The sequence below is a fragment of the Strongylocentrotus purpuratus genome, unplaced genomic scaffold (assembly GCF_000002235.5).
Source record: "Strongylocentrotus purpuratus isolate Spur 01 unplaced genomic scaffold, Spur_5.0 spur5_scaffold_7, whole genome shotgun sequence".
Classification (NCBI taxonomy): domain Eukaryota; kingdom Metazoa; phylum Echinodermata; class Echinoidea; order Camarodonta; family Strongylocentrotidae; genus Strongylocentrotus; species Strongylocentrotus purpuratus.
Window position 1 is genome coordinate 27,192,217 of NW_022145613.1, and position 26,023 is coordinate 27,218,239.

Genomic DNA, 26,023 nt, shown 5'->3' on the forward strand with positions numbered 1-26,023 from the left:
ACAAGACGAAAATGGGGGAGGGGGGGCTGGGAGGGAATTGTATAGCCGATCAATTTGCCTTTTTTCCTTTCATTTTTTTTTTTTTTTTTACTTTTCCATTTTGCCATTCGATTTAAATGGAAGGGCAATTAAATATAGCTAGAATGCATCTTTTTTTTTTTCTTTTTTTTTAAAATACACATATCAAATGTTATTTTGGGGACTAAAGATAAGAACATTTGTGAGTTTCCTCCCCCCCCCCCTTTTTTTTTTTTTTTTTTTAAAGGAAAGAGTCTTTTGCTTGTATATTATGTCTGCCGTTTGTCGAACTAGCCGACAGGTTATATATTAGCACTGAAAAATTTAGCACAAAAATTATGCACAAGCAAAGCTTAATTGATCTTTGCACGTACGTACCTACACAACACATTTGGTCGTCGCATTCCAAGTAAAAACATGCAGGGTTGGGGAGTTGACCAGGCTATGTTGACGCGGAGAGGATGTTAAAATTCTTTTTAATTCCGGATTTGGAGCTCGTAAAGACGCGGAGATTAATTTGCTTTGAAGTTTTTGCATCGAGAGGTAATGAAAAGAAACTTGTTTTTAGTATGCATGCGTGAAAACGAGGTGTGTGAATGAAAGTTCGGTCCTCGATCCTCGAATCTCATGGTGGTGTTTGTTATGTGTGTTGTGTCTATGAGATGTGCATGTGCGGCATGCGGTGCGGCGCGGCGGAGCCCAGTCCAGGCCCGCCGCGCTCCAGCCATGGCCAGCAGGTAGGGAGAATGCATGTTGCATGTTGCAACTTGCATGTAATGTTACATGTAATTGTTGGCTTGGAGTTGCATTGTAATTTGACTGTGTATGACTCAATGTTTAATTGCCTGCAACTAGGGCTGAACTAGACTCATTTAGTAACTAGCATCAATCAATGAATACAGAATAGTCTCGGCTTTCTTGCGAAATTTACCCGTACTTATTCTCCTGCATGTCACCGGCAAAATTTGCACACTGACACAGTCCCGACAGTGTCCAGTAGGGGCGCTGGTTTGAGAATGAAGATTGTCCAAATAAAATTCGGATATCCTCGTAAACGCTGACAAAATTCGTCCTAAAAATAAGGATCGTCTGCATTGTTTTTTCTTCTTCTGCACTCTGCGACTTTTGGGTTCCCAATCCGTGCACTGGCACCGTCTACTTAAATGGGTTGTCCGTCTTCCCGAGGATTATCACTCATAACGTGAATCTCTCTGTACAAAGTCAATGTAAAATGCATCATGCAAATTTTGAGAATAGTCCACATTGGCCCCATGCTGCAGTTTACATTTGCATTTTTTTGTGTGGACCATCCTGAGTACACTGTACATGCAGTGCTTTATTGTATTTTGATGATAAAAATGTTTTTTAATCATTTCTTTCTTGATAGATTTGTGGAACTGTACAAGCTAGCCTCCAGGATGGATGGTGAGGATACACAGACCTCAAGTGAAGTTCCTCAAGGTGAATCTAAACCCGCTGTAGCAACACCCACTGAGGACGACACGACCGGCCAAGATCCAAGCCCTGCAGCAGAAGAAACTCCAAGCCATTCTACAGCTTCTGGTACTGAAGGAAAACCCTCAGATGGTATTTCAGATGGGACAACTTCTGTAACTGTGGACAATGCTTCAGAGAAACCTTTAGAGGCACCTTCAGAGGAACCTTCAGAGAAATCTTCAGAGAAACCTTCAGAGATACCTTCAGAGGAACCTTCAGACAAACCTTTAGAGGCACCTTCAGAGGAACCTTCAGAGGAACCTTCAGAGGAACCTTCAGAGGAACCTTCAGATAAACCTTCAAAGGAACCTTCAGACAAACCTTCAGAGGAACCTTTTAAGAAACCTTTAGAGAAACCTTTAGAGAAACCTTCAGAGAAACCTTCAGAGGAACCTTCAGAGGCACCTTTAGAAGCCGATGCAGGATCAGATGGCATTTCAGATGGAACAACCCTGTCGTCTGTGGACCAAACTGTGAAGGAGAAGTCCCCTGGAAGTAGTAGTGGGCACTCTGTGTGTGTTGTCAGCACCACGCCGAATGTTGTCGTGGAGAAGGTCGGTGGCGGGCTGATGTCGTGGAACCTGACAGCGACTGGTGGCGATGTCGATGGGGAGGTAATTTCCCTCCCAAATATCTCTCCCGATCTCCCGATGTATCCCGATCTTGCCCCATTGTATGCAAGCGAAGGAATCAGTGAGGTGGCGCCGTCTGCTTGGGTTGGTCTCAGTCAAAGTTTGGCTTCCTTTCCAAAGTTACACCCTTGTGTGAAAGCATGTGACTAACATAGTTCTTTGTTCACTATCATTATTACCCAGGGATATGCAAACTAACATTGTTTTACCAACATAGAAGAGTACCACCCCTGGGCCCGGTCTTATAAAGAGTTGAGATTGCTTTGAATTGATCGCAAGTTAATCACAACTCCTTTTCCTTAGGTACACAGTTGCAGTTATGTTATTCTTAAAGGAGTTACAGAGTTATAATTGGATTCAATTTGATTAAATAGATCTATGGAGCCTAATAAGAATACAGAGTATTTAAATCACTTTTTAAAGCTGTCTTTGAAATTCATAATTTTTGATTTATTTTACACTTGTTTCTTATGAGTTACTCACATATTTACAAGTCTCAGTTTTTCTTTACGAGCTTGGATGAGTTTAATTTTACAAATTGTTTGCTTTCTTAAAGAACATTTTCTTTTTCATGCATTTGTGAATAATTTAATTTGTTTTTCTCAAAGTAATCTTTTTACACCCTTTGTTTTTACTTTTAGGGAAAGGAGACGGGAAGCATCTTTCCCTTGGATCTAGGCGGTGCCTCAACGATATTGACCCAGGACCAGATCCTCAAGATCGATGCTGCCTTGAAGTCCGAGCAGATCAAGTCGGGGCCCAACCCACTTCTCCAAGTCCCTCCTCAAGATAGCATCGAAAGCATGGCCATTGAAGAACCAGAGGATCACCAAGAGGATCACCAGCAAGAAGAAGAAGAAGAAGAGAAGATTCAACTCAACATCGACAGTGTGCTCAACATTGGAGCTGGAAGCTTTAGCACCAAGCATCTGATGAACCAGGTCATGAGCAGTGAGATACTCATGGAAGCCATAGGTGATGATGGGATCATGGTTGCTGCAGCAGCGGTCGTTCCTCAGACAACCAGTGACGGGGAATCGGAGAACGGATCGACCACGGACTCAACGTCGGAGAAGAAGATGGAGGATAACCTCAAGAGAAGGTCTTCCAGGATTGCACACATAACAGCAAATGATCTGACCCTGAGACAGTCCATGAGAGAAAAAGAGCAGAAGAAGAGAGAGCGACAGGAGAAGAAGCGGCAGAAAGAAGAAGAAAGGAAAGCAAAGGATTCTAAAAACGTGACGGTTGTGGAAAGTGGAAGTGACTCTCCAGATGCACCGAAGGAGAAAGGGGAAAAAGGGGCGGATATAAGTAGTGAAATTGCAAAATACCTGATGGTCATTGATCAGGAGATTAAGCAGAGTGAAGCTCAGAAAGAGGAAGATTTGAAGGAGGAAGATCCAGCAGTAAAGAAGGAAGGATCAACAGGAAAGAAAGAAGATGAGAAACAGCAGGAGGGTGGCACAGGGGAAGAAAAGAAAACAAGTCTTAATCTATTTGAAAGCCTCGGCAGGGATGCGTCAAAGAAAAAAGTGAAGGAAGACATTGTGAAGGAAACCACAGCGGGTGACAAGGAGAAAGAGAAACCTGATGCATCTACATGTAGTCAAAGAACATCTGATGCAGAGTCAAAGAATGCAGACATTGGTGAAGTGAAGGAAAAGTCATTAGATAAAAAGGATGAATTGGAGTTGGGAGAGGTGAAGGAGGAGAAGGAAACGGGTGAATTGTCCGATGATGAAGAAGCTCATGCTGAACCCAACACCAGTGTGTACTGGATGGACCATAGCTATGCTGCGAGTCAGGCTCTACCAACGACAAGTAGTGTACCTGCACCAGCCCCGGTGGATTCCCCTACAAAACGCAGCACTCGAAGAGATACCAGGAAAGCGAAGAGCGCCGAAGAAAGTTCTGTTGATAATACAGAAGAAAAGAAAGATGAAGAAAAACCCAGGCGGTCTTCACGACGAGAATCAAAAGTGTCAAAAGAGAAAGAGATCAAAGAGACCAAGCAAGATAAGAAGTCTAAATCGAAACGTGATCACAAGGACAAGGAATCATTGAGAAATAAGGACAAAGAGGACGGTCGCTCCAGGTCAAAAGAGAAAAGTAGCAGTAAAGAGAAGGAAAGGCATCGAAGTGAGAGTAGATCAAAGTCTGTGGATGACAAAGATAAGGATAAGAAGAAAAAGAAACATAAGGAGAAAGACAAGGAGAAGGACAAGGAGAAGGACGAGAAGAAGGACAAGGAGAAGGACGAGTCCAGAAAGAAGAAGTCTTCTAAAAGTTCTAGAGAAGTCAAGAAAACAAAACTTGGTAAGAATTCTCATTTCCATATTCGTTTTTAATTACTTTTTCTTGTCTATACATGTATTTATTTGATGTGGATAGAGTTTTGTTTAAGTAACTAGTTTCAGGCTGCAACTTTGCTTGTGTCTACAGCAAAAATGAAGGGGTCTAATTCCAAGATGTAATAGAATAATGCTTTCAGTTTCATAATTGCATACTCAAGTCTTTCAATGATTTAATTCATGAACTGGAGTTGACATTACATTGATATTCATTTTCAGAATTTAACAAGTTTTAAACCAGGAGACTGATCGTCATTGTTTCAGTTTCAGTTAATGGCAGTTAATTTACAGTAAATAAACACGCATATTGGTGACGTGTTCATAATATATTTTGCCTGTGTAGTTCTGTGTGTGCTACAGTTAATTAATATCAAGTGTTTTTCTTTGAAAATGTACTTGTTCATTTTGTAAGAAAGTAGAAGAAACTGGGTATTTTATTTGAAGAACATTTGCATTGAAGTGAATGGAAAATTGTTTGATTCCGAAGATTAAATGCAATATTGCCGCTAACTTTTAGCAAAGCTATAATTAAGCTGTGGATATTTTGTAGAAGGAAGAAAAAAAATCATGTCTAGCGTCCCCGCCCACTTCCTTTTTTTGAGGCCGCCTGTTTTTTTTTTTGTGCATTTAAATGGCAACTGTTATTTTGAAACATCCACTCCTTAAAAATTAATCTATCCATACTCTTGTTTTTCAGGTAAGGATGAACTAAGCAACATTCCATTTTATTATAAAGAGTTAAATGTGCCATTTAAATGGCAACTGTTATTTGGAAACATCAACATAGCTGCCCACCATTTTTTTTTTTTTTTTTTTTTTTTTTTTTTGTATTTTGTGTGTGTTTGTTCCATTTACGATGGCAAAATGCCCATTCTGTCCTGTAAAGCATCCTACAACCATCTCGCATCGACAATTTGGGGATGTTCATTGGTTCATCAACACACCAGTCATGAAAAAAATCATGCATATTCAACCAATGATCCATACAAAAATGACAATTTTTGTCAGTAAAATACAACTTTTGGGATTAAAGGATACAGTTTTTGAACTCTAGAGGTTGGCAGGTCTGCATCAATCCACTCCTTAAAAATCAATTTCTTCATCTTGTTTTTCAGGTGATGATGAACTGAGTGATATTCCATTTTCATCTGAAGAGGAGGAGCATGTGGTCGATGAGGGCGAGCATGATTCAGGCAGTGATTGGACTAGTGACGATGATCCAGAGAAACTATGGTGTATATGCAGAAAGCCCCATGACGGAAAGTAAGTCACCTTTAGACTCACAAGTATAGTTCTCCATTTTATTTTATTCTAATGAATCTCATTACTTTCCTTTTTCTCCAAAGAAATTTTACTATTGTATTTGTGCTATAATTATGTTATTGGACATATGTTTACACACACCCCTTGCATAAATGTTGTCTGTTACTTCACCAAGAAGAAAAAACATTTGGGATAGTTCTCAACAGAAAAGAAAAGGAGAACTGTTCCTGACGGAAATCATGGATTTGCCTGTTTGTATTTGACTGATTCTTACTGTTTCAGAGTCCTATTTTCTCCTACATCGACTTTGTGCACAAGTATGAGCATGCACACTGTTAAATGAGCAATTTCCAATTCCATGATCTAGCTGTAAATGTTGGAATGGTGTACCCATGATGACTTTCAAAATTAAAAGTTGCTAGTTAACTCTGGATGTGAAAGCATGCTGTGCCTTTGAAGTAGGTCATGACCTTTTGGTTCAATGACATTTTGCCATGTTCCCCAAAACAGCAGGCTCATTGTAGAATGCACACAATGCATGTGGACATATTCTGAATAAAGGCTTTTATAACAACCTCATTAGACCAGTTAACTAACATATTCAAATTTATGGATGTTTCTTTCCTTGGGACCTAGTGACGAGGTACATGTATTCCACTAACCCTGTCATTGATAAATGAACTACAATACTGGAAATCCAGTCTGCATATATTACTTGTTGCTATGTTGGGCAAGCCTAGAAGCTTTTAGTGTGTCAAGAACAATCTTTGTTTAAAAAGTATGCATACAATTTGATTGTGTTAGTAAACCCGGTCTATTACATACATGTATCTGAAGCTTGTCTGGCATAAGTCATGCATAGAAGTTATTGGCTTATGAAAGAGGATTATTTGCTGAAACAGCTGCGTGAAATGATTTGTTACGGCTTGACTTAAAATTCCAATAAACTTTAATTGACACATAACGGATGTGTGCTGTATATTAAACTCAACCAGAGGGGAGTCTTCATTTTCTTAGTTATACATGAATATCTTTCCCTACAAGTAAATATGCTGGTACATGTATGCATCATGTGCATCAAGCAGAAATTCCGTCATTTCTGTTTGATCACTTACTTCATGTAGCACTTTGGTTTAGCCAACAATATCCCTGCTACCTTAGCTATTGGAATCACTGTATTTGTTTAAAATGTGCAATTTGTCTTAGGATTGTGGCTGCATTTATGTGTAAAAGATTTAACTAAAGCCATACTATAGCGCCATCTCAGGTCAGCTGTAGCAGCATGGACCTGTAACTTGCTGCTTCCCTAGCTCGCTGTTGGTACTCGCATCAAGTCCTCTGTCTGCAAAGTGGGAATAAAGTATTAAGTTACGCATTGTTGGCAAGTTGACCATGAGACAGCGCTGTACAAGAAACTAGGGCAGAAAGTTCATCAGCTCAGTATCGCTTTAGGCGGACCAGGGGGGTGTTTCACAAAGATCTTAAGTTGGACTTAACAATTATGGAAAGCTGTTAGCATCTATGGAAATATTTTGTAAAAGCTATTTTAAAAGGCATAAAATGTTGATTCAAATCGTTCATATTTTGTATTATCAAGGAAAATTTCATGTTCTTGATGTGGAATTTATAAAAAGTCTAGAATACTTGATTTTTCGCTTTGGAATATATTTTATTTTAAGGCTACAAATGGCTTTCCATAATTTTAAAGTCCAACATAGAATTAAGTTCTACTCAGGATCTTTGTGAAACACCCCCCCCCCCCCCTGACCTCTTTGTCCTTGATTGGATTCCTCTAAAAATGAGACTTCTCTGATTCCCTGATTCTCCCAGGTTCATGATCTGCTGTGATAAATGTGAGGATTGGTTCCATGGCAAGTGTGTCAACATCACTAAGAAAGAAGGCAAGCGCATGGAGAGCGAGAACCTCAGCTGGATGTGCCAGAAGTGTACTGGTGAGTACTTGTGATTGTTAATGTACTATTTTGATCATTTAAAAATCAAGCTTGTCAAAGATGTTCATTCATGCATGGGTATACAGACGTTCGTCAAGTAGGCAACTTGGCAATCACTTCATAACACTGAGCCAACTGGTATTACACTCCAGTGCTTACGTCTGTGTGCTGCCCTCTATGTACCCACGCTTGAGCAACTTTAAAGTAGTTGATATACACATGTATTCTGTTATGAACAGTTCAATTTGAAAGGTTCTATTAATTTTGGTCCAAGTCCCTTTTGATTTCATTCAGAGTATTGTCAGCTTTTACTTTTGTTCTTCAAAATTTTAATGCTCAACTACTTAGAAGACATTTTCCTATTTAATTTAAGGTGTTCAGAAGTTAGAATCTTTGGCTGATCTTGATACGGGATCCCTGTAAGTGATGAACCCTGCCTACATTTTAGATCTCTTCAATGCTCCATTATCCCCTTGGTTAGCCTGCAATACCTGATTACCTATTCCTTCTGATAGGACCTACAGCTGTAGGTTCCCTGTAGTCTTTTGTAAGCAAAACAATGCTTTCTTATCACTCATGTCAAGTGTTCAATCGACAACATTTTGAATCTCTTGCTTTTTTAGAGGAAGAAAAGAATGGGGCAGCAGACAAGTCCAAGGCAAAGGATGACAAGAGTAAGAAGACCAAGCAAGACTCAGAGGACCCGAGGGATGCACGCTCAAAGGAGAAAGAAAGAAGAAGGAAGAGCAGCGATAGGAGGAGAGAAGAAGAAGAAGAGGACGAGGAGATGGATGATGATGAGGAGGAAGAGGAGAAGAAGGGGAGGAGAGGGAAGGTGTCCGATGACAAGAAGAGGAAAAGGAAGAGCGATGCAGGGACGAGGAAAGACTCTGAGGTATTGCATTTGCCTTGTTTTTATTTTCTACTTGACTCTTCATTTCAAAAGACCTTTCATCAAATTTTTCAAAGCAGTCTGTGTTCTGGACATATGTTTTACAATTTTGTGCATCAGCTATCAATTTACCCTCCACCTATCTTCCTAAGTATTTGAGCTCTAAAAGGAGAGACTTTGTTAGGCTCTAAACCAGATGACTGGGTATTTTCACATTTTGAAAAAGGACAAAAACTTTAAGATTCTGTGCAGTCTAAAGGAAAAGGTAGCGATAAAAGGAAAATCATATGTAGGTTATAGAATATACAACTAAAAATTTGTAAAATGGGGGAATTCAAAAGACAATTTTTTTGTGAATATTCTGTTGAATTTTCATAATAATCCTGTTCTGAGAAATTCAAAAGAATATATGGTATTATTTTATCTCTTCTAGTCAAAGAAAGAGCCCAAAGAGGAGGTTGCCAGCAAGAAGAAGCGACTCAAGTTCTTCCGACCCCCTCCCCCCAAGCAGCACTGCATCGGGCCGCGTTGTGAGAACTGGGCGCGGTCGGGCTCGGTCTACTGCAGTCCGGGCTGCATAGTGAAGCACGCTAAAGAGAGTATGCGCCTACTCACTGCAGAGAAAGAGAGGGCAACAGGGCTCAAAGCGAGGAGAGACTCTGCAGGTGGCTCTACTAGCAGCTCCACGCAGGTAAGGAATTAAATCGGTGACCATTGGTCCCCCATGATCCTCTTTTTCTCATGTTAATTGAGAGCTGATTTGATGAGATAACCACCTGTCCAGTGACCTTGCTGGGTGGTCCAATTCCTCCTCTGCACTAGTACAGATGAGCTTTAAGGCTTTATATGTTTTTGTTATTTTTTTGTATGTTCATTAGTATATTTGACTAGAAAATTGTTGACTTACGATAGCGAGCAAAACAAATTTTGATGAAAGATCTGCATATTGAATACCAGGAAACATTGAATTGATGTGTAATATGACAAGGTCAAACATTGTTTTGGAACGTTAACTTCTATTTGGGAGGGGGGGGGGGAGTGTTCATTTTAGTAACATTTCTAATTGTTCAGTGCATATTTTGCTTTGAGCCTAACACTTGATCAAAATTGTGATGTGGCTGTGATTTGTATGAACTGGTAACAGTAAAAAAAAAAAAAGACAACTAATTTCTCTTGCTTCTGATGGTCATTAGTAGAACTATTTATCACAAGCTTACTCTTGATTTTAGAATGTTCAAAACATACATTTCATGAATTCATTTCTCCATCCATTGAAGTCACTGAAGCTGAGAGAGGATGAGCGCATATCTGTGATAGAGCGTCACACAGGGCGGCTACGCACAGGGCTTACAGCACCGACGTATGAAGAACTGCCCTACTGGCTGGGTAGACATCCAACGTATGAAGTACTCAGGCCAAACATCAAACATGGATACACAACATCTTCATTCCACTCAGGTAAAAGCTTTAATATGATTGTAAATGATTCATGAAAAAGAAGAAAAGAAAAGATAGTAAATGAATCTATGAATGTAAAACTTATTGAAGAAATAAGGCTGAACATCAAACATGGATACACAATATAGGATATAGGATACACAATAAATTCATTGTATTCAGTTGAAAAATTTGATAAATAGTAAGACAGCTATTATAATTGTTTAAATTTTAGTAGAGTGCATAAAAATTGAATTTGTTTTTTTGTTTTTGTTTTTTGTTCAAAATAATAATAGAAGCCAGTGAATGGGGTAATGATACTGTAAGCGCTTTGGCTGGTTACATTGTAACTGCTAAAACACTTTATAAAAAACTGTTATTATTACAGGAATTATAATTATCATTAACAATTTGTTAACAGGTAATTACACTTGGAACTTGTTTGAATTCCATTGTTAAAGTTGCCCATACATCCAATTCGTACACAGAATCCTATGGCATTTACCCAATTCCCCACAATGACCTTTGCACTTATAGCTACTTGCGCCCTCGTTATAGCAAACAATGCCTAATCGGTGCCTGTTGGTCCCCCACGATCCTCTTTTTCTTATATTAATTGAGAGCTGATTTGATGAGATAACCACCTGTCAGTAACCTTGCAGGGAGGTCTAATCCCCCCTGGCCAAACTAGTGCAGACAGGTTTCAAAATTACCATGTACCTGTATGTCATTTTACAGGTAAAGGATCGTCGAAGCACAAACCTGAATCAAGGAGGCTCTCACACGAGGTCGTTGACCCTATCAGGAATGTCTCGTCCTCCGACACGGAGCGTAAGATAAGCACCAAGCAGATCACCAGCCCCAACAAGGACGGTGGAAATGCTGGGGCAGACAACCTTGAGAAAAGACAGCGAGAGAGGAGAGAAAAGGTAAGAAGATGCACTGCCTGACTTTGTAAGTTGAGAATGAAAAGTACTGGGGGAGTCTGAGACACACCAAACAAACAAACAACAACAATAACAATGACAACTACTATTACCGCAGCAACAACTACAACAATGACAACTACTACTACCGCAGCAACAACTACAACTATAACAACTACTACTACTACTACTACCACAACAACAAGAACAGCAACAACATGGATTCTATTTTCTTTTTGACCATTTGTCCCCAGGACAGTGTTATTTTCCTGCAAGTAATCAAGCTCTTCTTCATCTTGTCCATCTGACAAGGTTAACTGCTAGAGATGTATCCTATTTGAGGTGCTTGTATGTATCCAGTATACATTTACACATGTAAGAGTGCACAAATCTGAGCGTAATTAATATACATTACTGCCAGATAAGGTATTCGGAATGTCTCATTGACAAAAATTGTCTCCCCACATGAAGGTACATTTCCAGAGATAGAGGATAACTCTCAAAGCCCATCTGCACTTTGGCCCGGAGGGATTAGATCTCCCTGCATGGTCACTGACAGATGGTTATCTTATCAAATCAGCTCTCAATAAACATAAGAAAAAGAGGACTGTGGGAGACCAACGGTCACCGATTAGGCATTGTTTGCTCTATAGAGGGCGCAAGTAGCCATAAGAAGTTCAAAAACTAAAGCTGTAATATCATTCGATCTATTCTCTCTTCAGGTTCGATTGCTCCTTGAGATGAAGAGACGGGAGGAGGAGGCCATAGAGAGGGACCTGGAGAGGAAGAGGATGGATGAGAGCCGACGCAAACGAGAGGAGGAGAAGAGGGAGGAGGAGGAGAAGAAGAAGAGAGAGGATGAGAAGAGGAGGAAAGAAGATCGAGAGAGGAGGGAGAGGGAGAAGAGAGAGAAGGAAGACCGTCAGAGGCAACAGGCGGAGAACAGTAAGCTTGCAGGGCAGGCGTCCGAGAGTGTTAGGGTTAACGTTAAGAGGACTCTTCTGGATGTTCTCCTTACAAGGTAAGTTTTTCATTACTAAAATTATATTCACCAAAATTTTAGATTTTTTTCTTAAATCACTTGTTTTGCACATCAAATAACATATCAATGCCTTAATTTTTGTGTATGTCTGAGAAAACCAGGCCTTTCTAATGAAATGATAAAGTAATAGATATCTAGAAGTGCCCTATATTGAAATCATGTATCTTTATCATGTATCAAGGAGGTGACTTTTTAGTGTGTTTTAAAGGTATCGTTTAACAATGTTAAATCTGAGATACATGGCCCTATGTGCTATCAGTGTCTGTGATATGGTGTAATATTGAAGCCCTAGAAAAATTGCGCTTCAAAATGATCAAGAAGTGCCTCAAAAAAGTCAAAATCTTTGAGTGACCGGTTTTACCATACTCGTTTTCCCCAATAGACTGTAGTGTTATGAAAATCGTCAGGCGAACGGTTTTCAAAATTTGTAATTCCAATCATAAATATCTTGATAATCAGACAGGCGATCGGCTTGTAAAAGTCATGGGGTTCCTGACTGACCTAAAGGTTTATAATTATCATTGCATCATGACCTAAATCCAGAATTTTATCTCAGAATCTGAGACAAAGTTACCGGATCCCTTTAAGGTTCTTCAAGGTCTGGCTGTTGTACATTACCCATTTAAGACTATGTCAGCGATAACTTTGAATGAAACCCTTTGAAAGTTCTTTCAGAGAAAAAGAGGGTTAGGCAATGACTTAAGCTTCTCTCTTGGTCTGCAGAGCGTTTGTCTTCCATTTGTGTATCTTTTCTTTGTAAAAGATGCCAGACTGGGATGCCTCTGAGGCAAAATCATTTCATTTTCACCTTTTCCCTATGAGGATGATAAAATTGTATCGACTTCAAGTTGTGAAATATTGACTGTTGATAAATGTGTGCATGCTTTGTCCTTTGTGCCGCTGAGTATATTACAATGAATGAAAATTTGATTTTTTTTTGTTTTTTTGTTTTTGTTTTGTAAACAGGGTAAAGGATTTTTACCTTTCCCTATGAGGATGATAAAATTGTATCGACTTCAAGTTGTGAAATATTGACTGCTGATAGATGTGTGAATGCTTTGTCCTTTGTGACGCTGAGTATATTACTAAGAATTTTGTTGTTTTGTTTTGTTTTTTGTTATCAGGGTAAAGAAAGCTCCCGATGTGAAGAATGTAACAGCAGACGATGTGAAGAGGGTATCCAAGCAGGTGGAGTTTGAGCTCTATAAGCTCTTCAATGACACAGGTGCCAAGTACAAAGCCAAGTACAGGACTCTCATCTTCAACATCAAGGACATGAAGAACAAGGTCAGTACTGGTTTGAAGTTGAACAAGAAATTGAGGACCCCTCAAGACGTAACTCCATATTTTGCCAAAATGAGTATTTGATATCAAAATGTTCAGAAAATTGTGGGCTTTCCAGGAAACACAAAGACTTCACTCCAATGGCAGGTGAAACATAGACTTAACTCCTTAAGGCCCGAGTGCTCAGTGACACATTAACCACTTTTTCTCAAAATGGAGTTCCGAACCTGTTTTTGTCTGAGCATTCCTCATCCATCATGGTTTTCTATTCTGATCTACTGATCCAAAAGCCTATGAGAATGAGTCAATGAGTTAAACCCTCATTTGTGTGTTCATCCTAAGGTATCACTGTACATGTTTAATGTTTCTAACATTGTTCTTACTCTCTATGTATTTGTGTGTCAGGGTTTGTTTCGTCACATCTTAAAGGGAGAGATCTCTCCCAGGAACCTGGTGCGCATGTCATCCGATCAGCTGGCATCACAAGAGCTCATGAAATGGAGAGAACAGGAGGCTAAACATGTAAGAAATATTTGAATTGATTTGATTTGAAAAGGTATTTATCAAAAACCACATGGCAACTTAACAGTTGAGTTGAGTGGAATTCACATCATAAAACATTTAAATAAATGCAGTACAAAGTAAATATGATACAATTTGTACAATACAAAATACATAATCAATCTTTATATATAATACGGTGCACCGACATTGGCTTCAAGCATTATTTTGTCAAAGATATGGGGTTAAGGTTGAGTTTGCAATTGGGATTATGGTTAGGTTTATGTTTAGAATTAGGTTTAGTCTTAGTCTAGAGATGAAGATATGAATTCGGTGAGTGTAGGATAATAATCGTGGAGCATTTATTGCAAGAACATTTATCATGCAACCTATTCATGTAGACTCAATGCTCAATCTTAATTTCTTTGCAAATCGTTACTTTATCTGACAGGGGGTTCATTCCAGAATCAATGATGTAGTTTTAGATACTTTCTTAGTTGATTCTTGTTCTTTTAGGTATCAAAATGATCTAAAAGTAAAGTAAAATTTGTTTTCATCATTATTCATGAACTGTAAATATTTTATTTTGGCGTGGATGTAGCGTCGTTCGTGAAGTAGCGAACTTGGCGATCACTCCCGATCACTACATAACACTGAGCCAATGTGTATTACACTCCTGTGCGTACGTCCGTGTCCTGCCGTCTATATACCCAGGCTTGAGCAACTTTAAATTACGATAATCATTTGTTCCCAATCCAATATTGATCTGTGTTCTTCCTTCTTAGGAGCTGGACATGATAGTCCAGACAGAGGAAGATAAGAAGGGGATGCACATGACCATCGTCAAGAAGACACATAAAGGAGAGGTAGAACTGGGAGAGGAGGACAACCTAGGAGAATTGGTAGTAAGCTACATCCATTCATTCATTCCATGGTGATGCATAGAAGCATCTAGATGCTAATGTAGATTGTTGCATTGCTTCCTCAAGCACATGCACAGTTTGTTGAATACCACATGTGTAACTTGTGAAGGGGGTCTCATATACCAGTTTCATTTAGTTGGTAGGATAGACCATGTTTAGTATAAAGTAACTTTGGAATTCAGTCCTGGAGCACTTTTCAAAACAATTGAGAAAAGAGTTTTTATATTTCCTCGCATAAAGCTTTCTTGATTCTGGGCAGATATAGTAGTATCCACCAAGAACTATGTATTAAAAGGTATTATTTAAGCATCTTAATGGCTTACTTATATCTATATGAAGTGTTCATGAATTCAAAATACCAGTAGGCAATAAACATAGCATCTAATGACAAATTTCTCGCAGATATGAAATTTTACTGAAGATCTTAAGTAAGTTTGAAGATGACGTCCGATTGATGAAGATTGTGTTTTCTTTGTAGCCCCATTCCAAAGACGAGGAGGGAGCTTCTAAGCAGTCCAGCAGCTCATCGCCGGGCACGGATCTCAAGAGCCCTTCCAGACTCTCCTTTACCTCTCCTACCAGTCATCCTGGGGGCTCCTCCCCGACCACGCCCACCTCCCCGACCACTCCCAAGATCATGCTCGTGGACACCACCGACCAACACAAGGCACATCTCTTTGATCTGAACTGCAAGATCTGTACCGGTAAGTTGTAATGCCGTGTGCCCACTTTGGTGATGTTAAAGCCCCACTGTACTACTTATAGCTACTTGCGCCCTCTATATATAGCAAACAATGCCTAATCGGTGCCTGTTGGTCCCCCATGATCTCCTTTTTCTTATGATAATTTAGATCTGATTTGATGAGACAACCACCTGTCAGTGACCTTGCAGGAGGTCTAATCCCGCCTGGCCAAACGAGTGCAGACTGACTTTAAATCTAATTCATAACAAGCTCTGGCATAGTCTGAATGCTTTCTGTTACATGGTTCTTCTAATATGCTGGGGTCGTGTTGAGTAGTAGAGTCATGTGTCCTATTTAGGTTGCACAAGGTCTTTCAGCATTACAGAATGAACCAAGGTCATACTGCGTCTGAGTGAAGTTGCACGAATGTCTGTTGCATTGTTAAAACCTCACATTTGTATGGTGAGAAATTAAAGCTCAGTCCGTGATAGACGTGTACTCTGCTTGTAGCACATGGTACAATTCAGAGCTGCCAACCATAACGTTTTTCCCGGGATTATTCTGTTTTTACGGTATTTTACGGTATTACGTTCTTTCTCCATAAAATATGTGTTTAAATTTTATTTTATTTTTTATTTTTTTACATACCGCACGTCAAACAACTGCCTTAGAATGTTGATTTGATCACAAATTCATTAGAAAACTAAGGTTAAAACATACTTAAAAATGCCAATAATTCCAAAATAACAACAACAAAAAAACCTAATTGTAAAAAAACTATAGTTCCTAATGTGGAAAAAACAGCATGAGGAGTTGACATTTCTGCATTGGAAGTGTGTCGCATGTGGTTGTAAATTTTGTTTTAATGAATTCCTTTTTTTTCCTTGAAATTCCTTTTTTGTTTTGCCATCATGGTTCCTTTTTTTGGTCGCACAAGGTTGACAGCTCTGTTCAATTGTATAAAAACATTTCCATTTATTGTAGGTAAAATACCGGCTCCTAAGGAGGACAAGGTCTCCAAGAAGAAGGCCATTGTGAGGAAAACCCCCAAGATCATCAAGAAAGTGGTGGTGAAAGAAGAAAAGAAGAAAGGAGGAGGAGCCGTCAGGGAGAAACCGGTCAAATTCTTTGGGGAGGAGATTGAGGAAAAGAAACCTAAAGAGAAATCCGTCACCGAAGACCTCTACGATGACCTGATGGAGACTGTTGGTGGTGGTGACGATGACGACGATGATGACGATGATGATGAGGATGCTGCAGTGATCATAAGAGAGCCGGTTGATGAGGCCAAGTAAGTTATAGGCATTTTTTTTTTTGTCTTGTGTCGACCATCTTGGAAGAATAAAGAGGGGTAGACCAACTGGGATGTGGACTGATAACATCAAGTAGTGGACAGACATGTTTCCAAATTTTTTTTTTTTTGTTTCCCTGATTTTTGTATTAATTTATTTTTCCTGATTTTACCCCTATTTCCCTATTTTTTCTCAATTTTCTTATTCTGAAGGAGAGTAATGTTGTTAGATGCCATTGTTTTCCCCCCAAATCCTTTTTTTTTTTTTTTTTTTTACTCAAGAGGGGGGGGGGGGGGTTGAGGGGTGCTCACTATCATCCCTGCAAGAACAGCTGAAGACGGGAAGTAACAGAACCTGTGTGTCTCAAGGTTCATTTTATTGTTGCCTCAACGGGCCTCCAAGCTATGTGACATTTATAGATATGACAGGGATGCCTGTTTTTTAGGATTTTGCCAGATGTCAGAACCTGCCATCTCTGTTTCTGGCCTTTTCATGCAAACTGAATAAAATCCAGCTGTTACCCCTTTTTTAGACATCTTCAGTGCAGAGTTTGTATGAGGATTGTGCTACTTGTAATTATAATCTGTTTGATTTAATTTTCATCAAAGATGTCAGTGATAGTGAGGCTTTAAAAAATATTTTTTTATCTCTTTACTCAAGATCTCCTGGGACTCCAATTCCTAAAATGTGTCTTACCGTTGCTTAATTTGAAGCAACAAAAAATTTGTCCGCCTAAGGTACCAGTACCCAATAAGCAATTAGTTGGCTCTGTTCTTGTCAAGCTCTGATCAAGGCCAGGTTTCTTTAAACTTTTATGAATTCATCAAAAAACATCCAATAACCAACCAATAAAATATGAAAGGGGTTTGAGGATTAAAGATTGATTTCATATCGAGGGGTCAGTGACACAAAGACGTAACTCCATTTTGGTAAAAAGTAGTTTATGTGTCACTGAGCACTTGGGCCTTAAAGGAGTTAAGTCTATGTTTCACTAGCCATTGACTGGGTTTAGTTAAATCTTTGTTTCCTGGAGAGCCCACATTTGTCTGAACATTTGATATCAAATACTCATTTTGGCAAAATAGGGAGTTCCGTCTTTGTGTCACTGACCCCTCGATATGCACTGGCTCTTTATGCAGAACACCCCCAGGTAGTCCTACACCACCTGCAGAAGTGCACACCGCTCCCAAACCCGTCAAGGAGAAGAAAGCATCGCGACCCTCGCAGGTCAAGAGGTCGATGTCGTCGGCATCAATGACATCATCACCGGCCTGGAGAGGGTTCATCTCCATGCAGGAAGTGTCAAAGTTTGTTGCCGTGGCGCACCATGTGTCCGGCCCCGCCGAGAGTATACCCATGGTGAGTAATCCCAGCCTGTTTTCCAAGGGAATGTAATGATAATGATAACCAGTTACAAAGTGCAGGCACCATGCAAATATATATTCTACTTCGCTGCAAGAGCTCCAGATGTGCTTAAATCTACAACATAAAGTTAAATGAAAATATGTACTAAGTTTTTATTTGAATATACTTGTGATTTCCTAATTTTTAATGGTTGGTTATCCCAACGTTATTTTGTTAGTTGTATAAGATGAGGTTTGCAATAATAGAGTATCTATCTATCTGTGCTTCCATTGTCTGTCCACAGGACCTGCAAGACACACTAGAGGTGTGTGGTCGTATCCCCTACAAGATAGTATGGGACTACTTCAGCAAGCTCAAGCAGTCGCAGTCGACGGAGATGACCATCATGCGCTTCCATGTCTGGCAGGACGACGAGGAAGCGGCCTTCTTCTCGCTCTTCGACTACTTCTACACGCGGCAGCGCATTGGCGTGGTCGGGAAGAACCGGCCTCACGTCAAGGACTTTTACCTGATAGCCCTGCCATCCAGCGACAAGGTTCCCCACCACATCCTGCCGTTCAACGGACCTGGTACGTTGTTATCCCTTGGATAGGATGTAGAGCTGTAGGGCCTGAGGTTGCATGTGTTATAGCTTTCAGAGTTTCCCATGTACAAGAGATGATTCCACCTTACCTACCAACCTTCCATAGCAAAATACTTTAATTTCCTCTAGGCAAATTTAGGAATGCAGTTTATTCACTAGTTATCAGAAAAAAAGCAGAAATCTAAGTTTCATAACAATAGTTTGAAGTTCAAAATATAGGAATCATTCCTCTAGCATATTAATGGTTTCCAGCTTGACTCCAGTGCAGAAAGGCATCGTTGTTTATAGTGTTGTCCCAATGGCACCAATCAATTAAACTGGTATGGACATTGAAATCGATAGAAACAGTGTGAAATTTTTGACTTATTGCTTTATAATTCCATTATATGTCATAATTTTATGTAGTTTTCAAAGGGCAATCTAAAACTACCATGTGAAAATTGTCAACACTGTATTTTTAAGCAAAAGCATTTTCTTTAAAGATTGTTAGCAATCAACTTCCTTATTATGATTTTGGTAGCAAATGAGAGGATTTTATCTATCAAGTGTGAACTTGTGAATGAAAATTATATTCTCTCTCCTCTTGACCCACAGGTCTGCCAAAAAATCGACCACACATGTTGCTGGGCATAGTAGTCCGACACAAGGAGAAGCAACGCTCAATTAGCCTTGATGGAGAGTTGGCCCCAAAACCCATCGGCCAACCTCCCCGGGAGCCTCCAGCGCACCACGCCTCTAAGAGGAAACACCATCATCAGTCTGCTCTAGACATCACACCTCCTGAGAACACCATGTCGTCATTCCGGTCCAGTGTCCCCACGATGCGGGAAATTTCAGATCTCATCACCCCTAAAGATCTCAAGACGAAGGAGATGTATGTGACCGAGGAGCAGCTGGTTGATCCTATCGTGGCGCAGTACGCCAACGTGGACCCGAAGGAACTTGAAGTAGAGTTGGAGGAACCGTATTCACCGACGAGGGAGGAGCAGGAGGCGCCGTATGATCCGTCGGATCAGATGGATGACTGGCTTCAAGGGCGTAGCATGCCTTCTTCTGCTGTGATCCCTAAAGCTGCTTTCCCTCAAGTTCCTCCAGTGGTTATTCCAGAAGAGAAAAAGGGGAATCCCCTGAAAGGGGATGGTGGTGGTGTAGAGAGCGGGGTGAAGGCAGCAGACATTGCCAGTGTGGCAGCCGATGCATCCCAGGACATTCTGAGTGCATTCAGTGAACAGTCGGGTCTCACGGAACAACAGCAGCTACTGATCCAACTCACCAAGCAGGTGGAGGAAGCCAAGAAGGCCCTTCTGGACCGACAGATAGAGTCGCTGCAGTCGGAGATCAACAAAGCTACAGGCAAATTAGGCAAGACCAATGAACAGACATCTGATGAAGCAGGTACCTCACCGGATGTCCGATTAGCCCAAGCAGATTCTAGTACAATGACTCCCAAGGATGATGTTACAAGCACTCCAGGAGGACCTGGAGCAGATTTACTTCAGGAAAGGTCTAAGAGTAAACAAGAGATACAACCATTGTGCCCACCGCCCAATCTGCCTCCCTTTGCAGTGGGAGCAGTGTTGTGGACTGCTAATGCAGAAGCAGCTGCGCACAAACAAAGCCCGAATATGAACCAACCGGAGCTGCAAGTTATGCATGGAGTGGCAACAGGTAGCACAACAGATAGCACAGCTTCTTCAACATCTCATGCATGGACCCAAGACATTAGCCATCAGCAACAACATCCTCAGCAACATCATCCTCCGCAACAACATCCTCATCATATGATGCAGAGTGAGCAGCATACCGCTTATCTACAAAAAGACTTGCCAAGGCATCCTGATCCATTGTTAAATCAGAACAAGCCACATTCACAGCCAGCTCATCATCATCCACATTCCATTGCCCCTCACCACGCCCCTATAGGCCACTCTCACCCTCACCCTTCCCCACCCCAAGGGCAGCCCCCAGCACCATTCCAAGCCCCACCCATCTCTCAACATCCACCAGCCCCCCACCGTCCACTCATCCCTCACCAACCACTTATCCCACACCAACCACACCAACAACAACATCCACCTGCTCCCCGGCAACCACTCATCCCGCATCATCCACCACCAGCTGCTACTTCGTCTGTACCGGTCACCAAGAAACGTAAACTGGAGCCACCGCCTCCCGGGGAGGAGGGATGGAAGTACGGGGATGATGATAAGGGCGGGGTCGGGCATGGGCAAGATCCAGGCCCAATTGGTCAGCGAAGGCAACCCCATAGAGAAGTGGACTACAGGAGAGATGTAGACCTGCGGGAAAGCGGGGGCCATTTTGAGGACATTGAAGAGAGGAGGCCTTGGGGAGAGGATAAACCTCAGGAGGCATGGGCAAGAGAACAATGGGAGCAGGACAGGAGGGGAGGAAAGGAACCCTGGCCAAGTCAGCAGTGGGGGCCCACGGGGGGAAGGGGCAGGGGTAGGGGGTATGATGACTGGTCAAGAGAGGATAGTCATCCATATACAACTGATTACCAGCATAGACCAAAGGAACGGTTACTCAAAGACCCAAGGGTGGGTCATGATAGGCCTATATCAAGAGATTACGGACATGGGGCTCGACCAAGATAGTTTATGACCAAGACATTTAGTGGTTGCATTTAAGTTTTAATTTCATGGATATCATGTCAGGTTCTAGCTACGTTTAGGCTTTCAATTCAAATCACAAGATATACTAAATTTGTTGCAATGTGTTTGTTAACGTATGGAACAAAATACTGTGGACTTTCTACAAGGATTGTTCTCATCAGTGACCCAGGATTGGCTCCTGTGACACTTCCTATGAACTTCATCTGTCAAAGGTATAGGGTTAGTGTTAGGGTTGCAAAAATATTTTTGGTTATTTATAGGGTTAGGGTCAGGGTTAGGGCTAGGCTTAGATATAGTGTTGAGTCCATGTCTGAAGTTCCAAATTTGACGAGTGTAGGGAATTGATGCAGAGTAATTTTTTTCGTAGGAGCATGTGTCAAACAACCATGTAGTTTGTCCTGTTGTATTTCTTATGCAAAGATACAGTTGAATGTTTTCCTCTTACTAAAATACCTCAAGCTTTCAACCTAGGTATCCATGATCAAACAAAGAAATGCAGTCAAAGTTACACTTATAAAAAAATAGGTACCGGTGTTAAAAAATTATGGAATAATGGGACTGTTGGCACTTTCTTTTTCATGCTTGTAAAATTGTAAATAGACCTGATATCTGTATAAAGTGTTGATACCTTTGTTATACTTTCTGTAAAATTATCAAAATCATGTACATCTTCAGAGCTATTTTTACCCTTTTTACGTGCTTGCCTTCCATCCATAGTTGTGGTCATGTCATAAAAGTAGGAGAAGCAAATTTGATTAATATGTTTCAAAAGTCTATTAATTAAAAAAATATATACTGAAGTATTATTTGTAATACTAATATACAAAATAATAAAGCAACAACTTGTTTATGATTGAAAGATGATGTGTTGTGTGTTGAGAGCCAGAAGGGCATTAACTCTGTTAAAGGGATCCGGTAACTTTGTCTCAGATTCTGAAATAAAATTCATGATGCAATGATAATTATAAACCTTTAGGTCAGTCAGGAACCCCATGACTTTTACAAGCCAATCGCCTGTCTGATTATCAAGATATTTATGATTGGAATTACAAATTTTGAAAACCGTTCGCCTGACGGTTTTCATTACACTACAGTCTATTGGGGAAAACGAGTATGGTAAAACCGGTCACTCAAAGATTTTTACTTTTTTGAGGCACTTCTTGATCATTTTGAAGCGCAATTTTTTTAGGGCTTCAATATTACACCATACCACAGACACTGGTAACACGTAGGGCCGTGTATCTCAGATTTACCATTGTTAAACGATCCCTTTAAAGTATAGAGTACCGAAGCTGTAACATCATAAAAATCTATTTTTTGAATTTCTCAATTTTTTTTCTTCATTTTCCGAAAGAGCATTAAAAATAATGTCCAAATATCGAAAACCAATTGAATATGTAAGTATTGGCTGAGATATGTAATGTTATGAACCAGAACAATATAAAACTGACTTCCCATAGGAAATTTATTTATTCAGATGGTCATATATATCTCAGGCAATACTCAACCTATTCAATTGGTTTTCGACATTTGGACATTATTTTTGATGCTCTATCGGAAAATGAAGAAATAATTGAGAAATTCCAAAAATAGATTTTTTTTTTGATGACGTCACACTTCACCACTCTATATGGGTCAGTGCCCTTCTGGCTCCAAACAGATGACAACATTTTGTGTCACCATTTTATTCAATGATTACTAGATGATTTCGTTTGACACTTGACGTAAATATAGAAATGACTCTTGGATTTCAGATAAGATTTGTGAACAATTTTGCTGAATTGCTGAAGGTTTCATGGCAAAGTGGATTCTACAAGATATAAGATCCAAAATAGACCCTAATCAATTTGGTAATAGAAAGTTCCTCTCAACAAACCATTACTTGATAAATATGCTACATCTCTTATTCCAAAATGCGGATAAACCAAAAGCTACATCTTCGGTAATTGTTACTGATTTTACCAAAGCCTTTGATAGGGTTGACCACACGATAGCCATTAGAAAGCTTATCGACCTTGGCACCAGGGGTGCCATTATTCCATGGATTGCAGATTTCTTATGTTCCCGTCAGCAGTGTGTACGATACCATTCAACATGTTCTGATTGGGTTTCATTACATGCAGGTGTTCCTCAGGGAACTAAATTAGGTCCAATAATATTTCTAGCAATGGTAAATGACGTTAATCCATCTTTCCAGAACTCAACTACCTTCAAATATGTGGATGACCTTTCAATTGTTGAATGTAGGAACTGTAACCAACCATCTGAATTACAAAAGTCTATAGACTATCTTCTAACCTGGTGTGATCATAATCATATGAAGTTGAACCCCCCAAAATGTGCTCAAATGAATGTTTGTTTCCTACGGGTTCCCCAAATCGATCCTGCAGTTTCTACTGGAAATCATGAACTGGCTACTGTGAAAGCCACCAAAATATTAGGAGTCATTATTCAGAATGACTTAAAATGGGATCAAAACATAAATAATATCATAAAGAGAGCAAACAGTAAAATTCATATGCTTAGACTATTGAAACGTCATGGTCTACCCTATGATGACTTGCTGACCATATACATGTGCTACATAAGACCTGTCATTGAATATGCAGCCCCCGTATGGAATGGAGGCCTCACCAAAAACCAAATCACCAGGTTAGAAAGAGTCCAAAAGAGAGTTTTGAGAGTGATTATCGGTGCCCGTTACTCAACTTATGACACTGTCCTAGATGAATTGAAAATCGAATCTCTCTCTGATAGAAGAAAGAGTTTGTGCTTGTCGTTCTTCAAAAAGACCCTACTCTACACTGATCAATTCAAACAGTATTTCCCTCCGGAAAATAATACTAGAACACTAAGACGTAAACCCCAAATTCCTGAGCTTAGATGTAAAACTAAACGAATGCAAAATAGTCCAATTCCGTACCTCATCCGTGCACTTAACCAAAGTAAACGATGAACGTTCCTCCTTTTCTTGTACCCTTCAGGCTCAGCAATTTCATCACCCTTTTGTTTTGTTTTGCTTTGTTGTTCTTTGACACGCCTCTTTTTCCTCTTCTTTTTCCCCTTTTTTCTCCTTTTATTTCTTCTTTTCTTTATTTCTAGACTTATTTTCTTCTTTTCCTTTTTTCTTTCTTTCTTCTTTCCCTTCTCCTTCTTCTTCTTCGTTCATTTTTTTGATTTGATTGCCTTGCCCCTGCCTGTGTTTACACTCTTACCAATTAAGTATTGTATTTGTTTCATGATTTTTAAAGTATTTTTTTTACTCCATTTTAGTCTAGTTTTACCATATTGAATTGAAATTAATTGAATTTAACTGAATCTGTCATGTGACAATAGTTTATCACCCCTCTTCACCACCATCTCTTGTCTACTTTAGGCATGGTTGTATATTCCCCTCCTTCCATTTCTTCTCCTTTTTTCTTCTTCTTCTTCATCATCATCGTCTTCTTCTTCTTTTCCTTTCTTTTCCGTATCCTCTTATATGAATTTTCCATTGTCGCTTTCTACTCCTACTTCCTATATCTTCCCCCTCTCAGCCTTTTAACACTCTCCCTCTGTAAATCTCCCCCACTCTTAGTTACAGTGTATTTGCAAACGTTACTCCTTACCTTTCAGTTGTACTCTCGTTTTTTCCACCACCTGCACTTGTTCCGTTTACCGCTTATTGCTTACTTTATTCCTTCTTTCACATAATTTCAGTGCTATTTAATGCTATTTAATTCAGATTTCTTTCTAAATTATGTTCCCATATGTTGCAATAAGCTATATTTCTCGTATTTATACTGATTTATTTTACAAATTCAATATATCATGTTATGCTATGTTATATATTACATTGTGTTATTAATTTTGTTTGTAAACTTTTGTAATTCGGCTAAACGCCGCGATGAAAGTTTTATTTGAAATAAACCATTTTGAATTGAATTGAATTGAATTGAATTTTGCTGGAATTTACATCATGATTCTGAATTTCTAACGTGAGGGTATTGTGAATAATGAATAGGAAATATTGAATACTTAAGTATTTTTTTCTAATATCAAGACTCCATAATGTCATATGAATCGATTTATGATGCACTATCACACAAAAATCTTAACTATTTCACTCTTCATTTGTCTTCAATCTTCGATGTAATTAGAATCATTTGCAGCTTATGTACTTTCCAGCCAAATATGTGGCAATAATCATTGATTCATAAATACTTGATAATGTAAATTTTTGTGCATCAAATCATCTCACTGACTTTTCATTCATTGGTTGTGAACTTCTTGAGCAAACTGGAAATGATCTATTGTAAAGCTCGTTGAACCCACTCGACCCGACTCTTCAGGAGTACGAGTTTTATTTGCAGTAGAAAATCTTTTTTTTAAATGTACAGGAGCTATTTTAGGGCTTTAGGCGTTAACCAGAGATATTCTTTTAATGGATGTTATAGAATATATGAATCCATGATGTAAACTCAATTATATCTCAAGTCATTTAATGTGATGGAAATTGCATCATTCTAGTTTCTTTTGATTTCCATTTAGGTATTTCATCTGTGATAATCAATTTTCAGTGTTTTTTTCTAGAGCTGGTAGGTAAGCCTTTAAGACGTACACATGTATGTACATTGTCTACAACTCCAGTCGTTCATTCTTCCTGGATTAGAAAACATAAATTGTTTATAACGTTAATGCAAGCATACATCATTATTCTCAAGATGCTATTGTATTGTTAGGTCAGATTTGTTTCCATTCAATATT

The 26,023-nt window shown here is 39.6% G+C and overlaps 1 protein-coding gene across 2 annotated transcripts; it reads left to right on the forward strand.

The window, feature by feature from the left end:
* The first annotated feature begins 326 nt into the window (after positions 1 to 326).
* On the forward strand, positions 327 to 22,112 carry LOC575208 (death-inducer obliterator 1). 2 transcript variants are annotated; one of them, XM_011665292.2, is made up of 18 exons: positions 327 to 561; positions 1,406 to 2,231; positions 2,789 to 4,466; positions 5,617 to 5,764; positions 7,595 to 7,716; positions 8,340 to 8,611; positions 9,042 to 9,299; positions 9,886 to 10,066; positions 10,784 to 10,974; positions 11,694 to 11,992; positions 13,138 to 13,300; positions 13,703 to 13,819; positions 14,584 to 14,703; positions 15,200 to 15,425; positions 16,389 to 16,695; positions 17,836 to 18,055; positions 18,345 to 18,630; positions 19,239 to 22,112. In XM_011665292.2, exons 2-18 carry the CDS (start codon positions 1,437 to 1,439, stop codon positions 21,257 to 21,259), a joined length of 7,404 nt encoding a protein of 2,467 aa, XP_011663594.2. In that variant the 5' UTR covers positions 327 to 561; positions 1,406 to 1,436; the 3' UTR covers positions 21,260 to 22,112. The 2 variants fall into 2 exon arrangements, with proteins under 2 accessions (XP_011663594.2, XP_780718.4); XM_775625.5 differs by having other exon boundaries at positions 329 to 561; positions 1,406 to 2,129.
* The last annotated feature ends 3,911 nt before the right edge of the window (positions 22,113 to 26,023 follow it).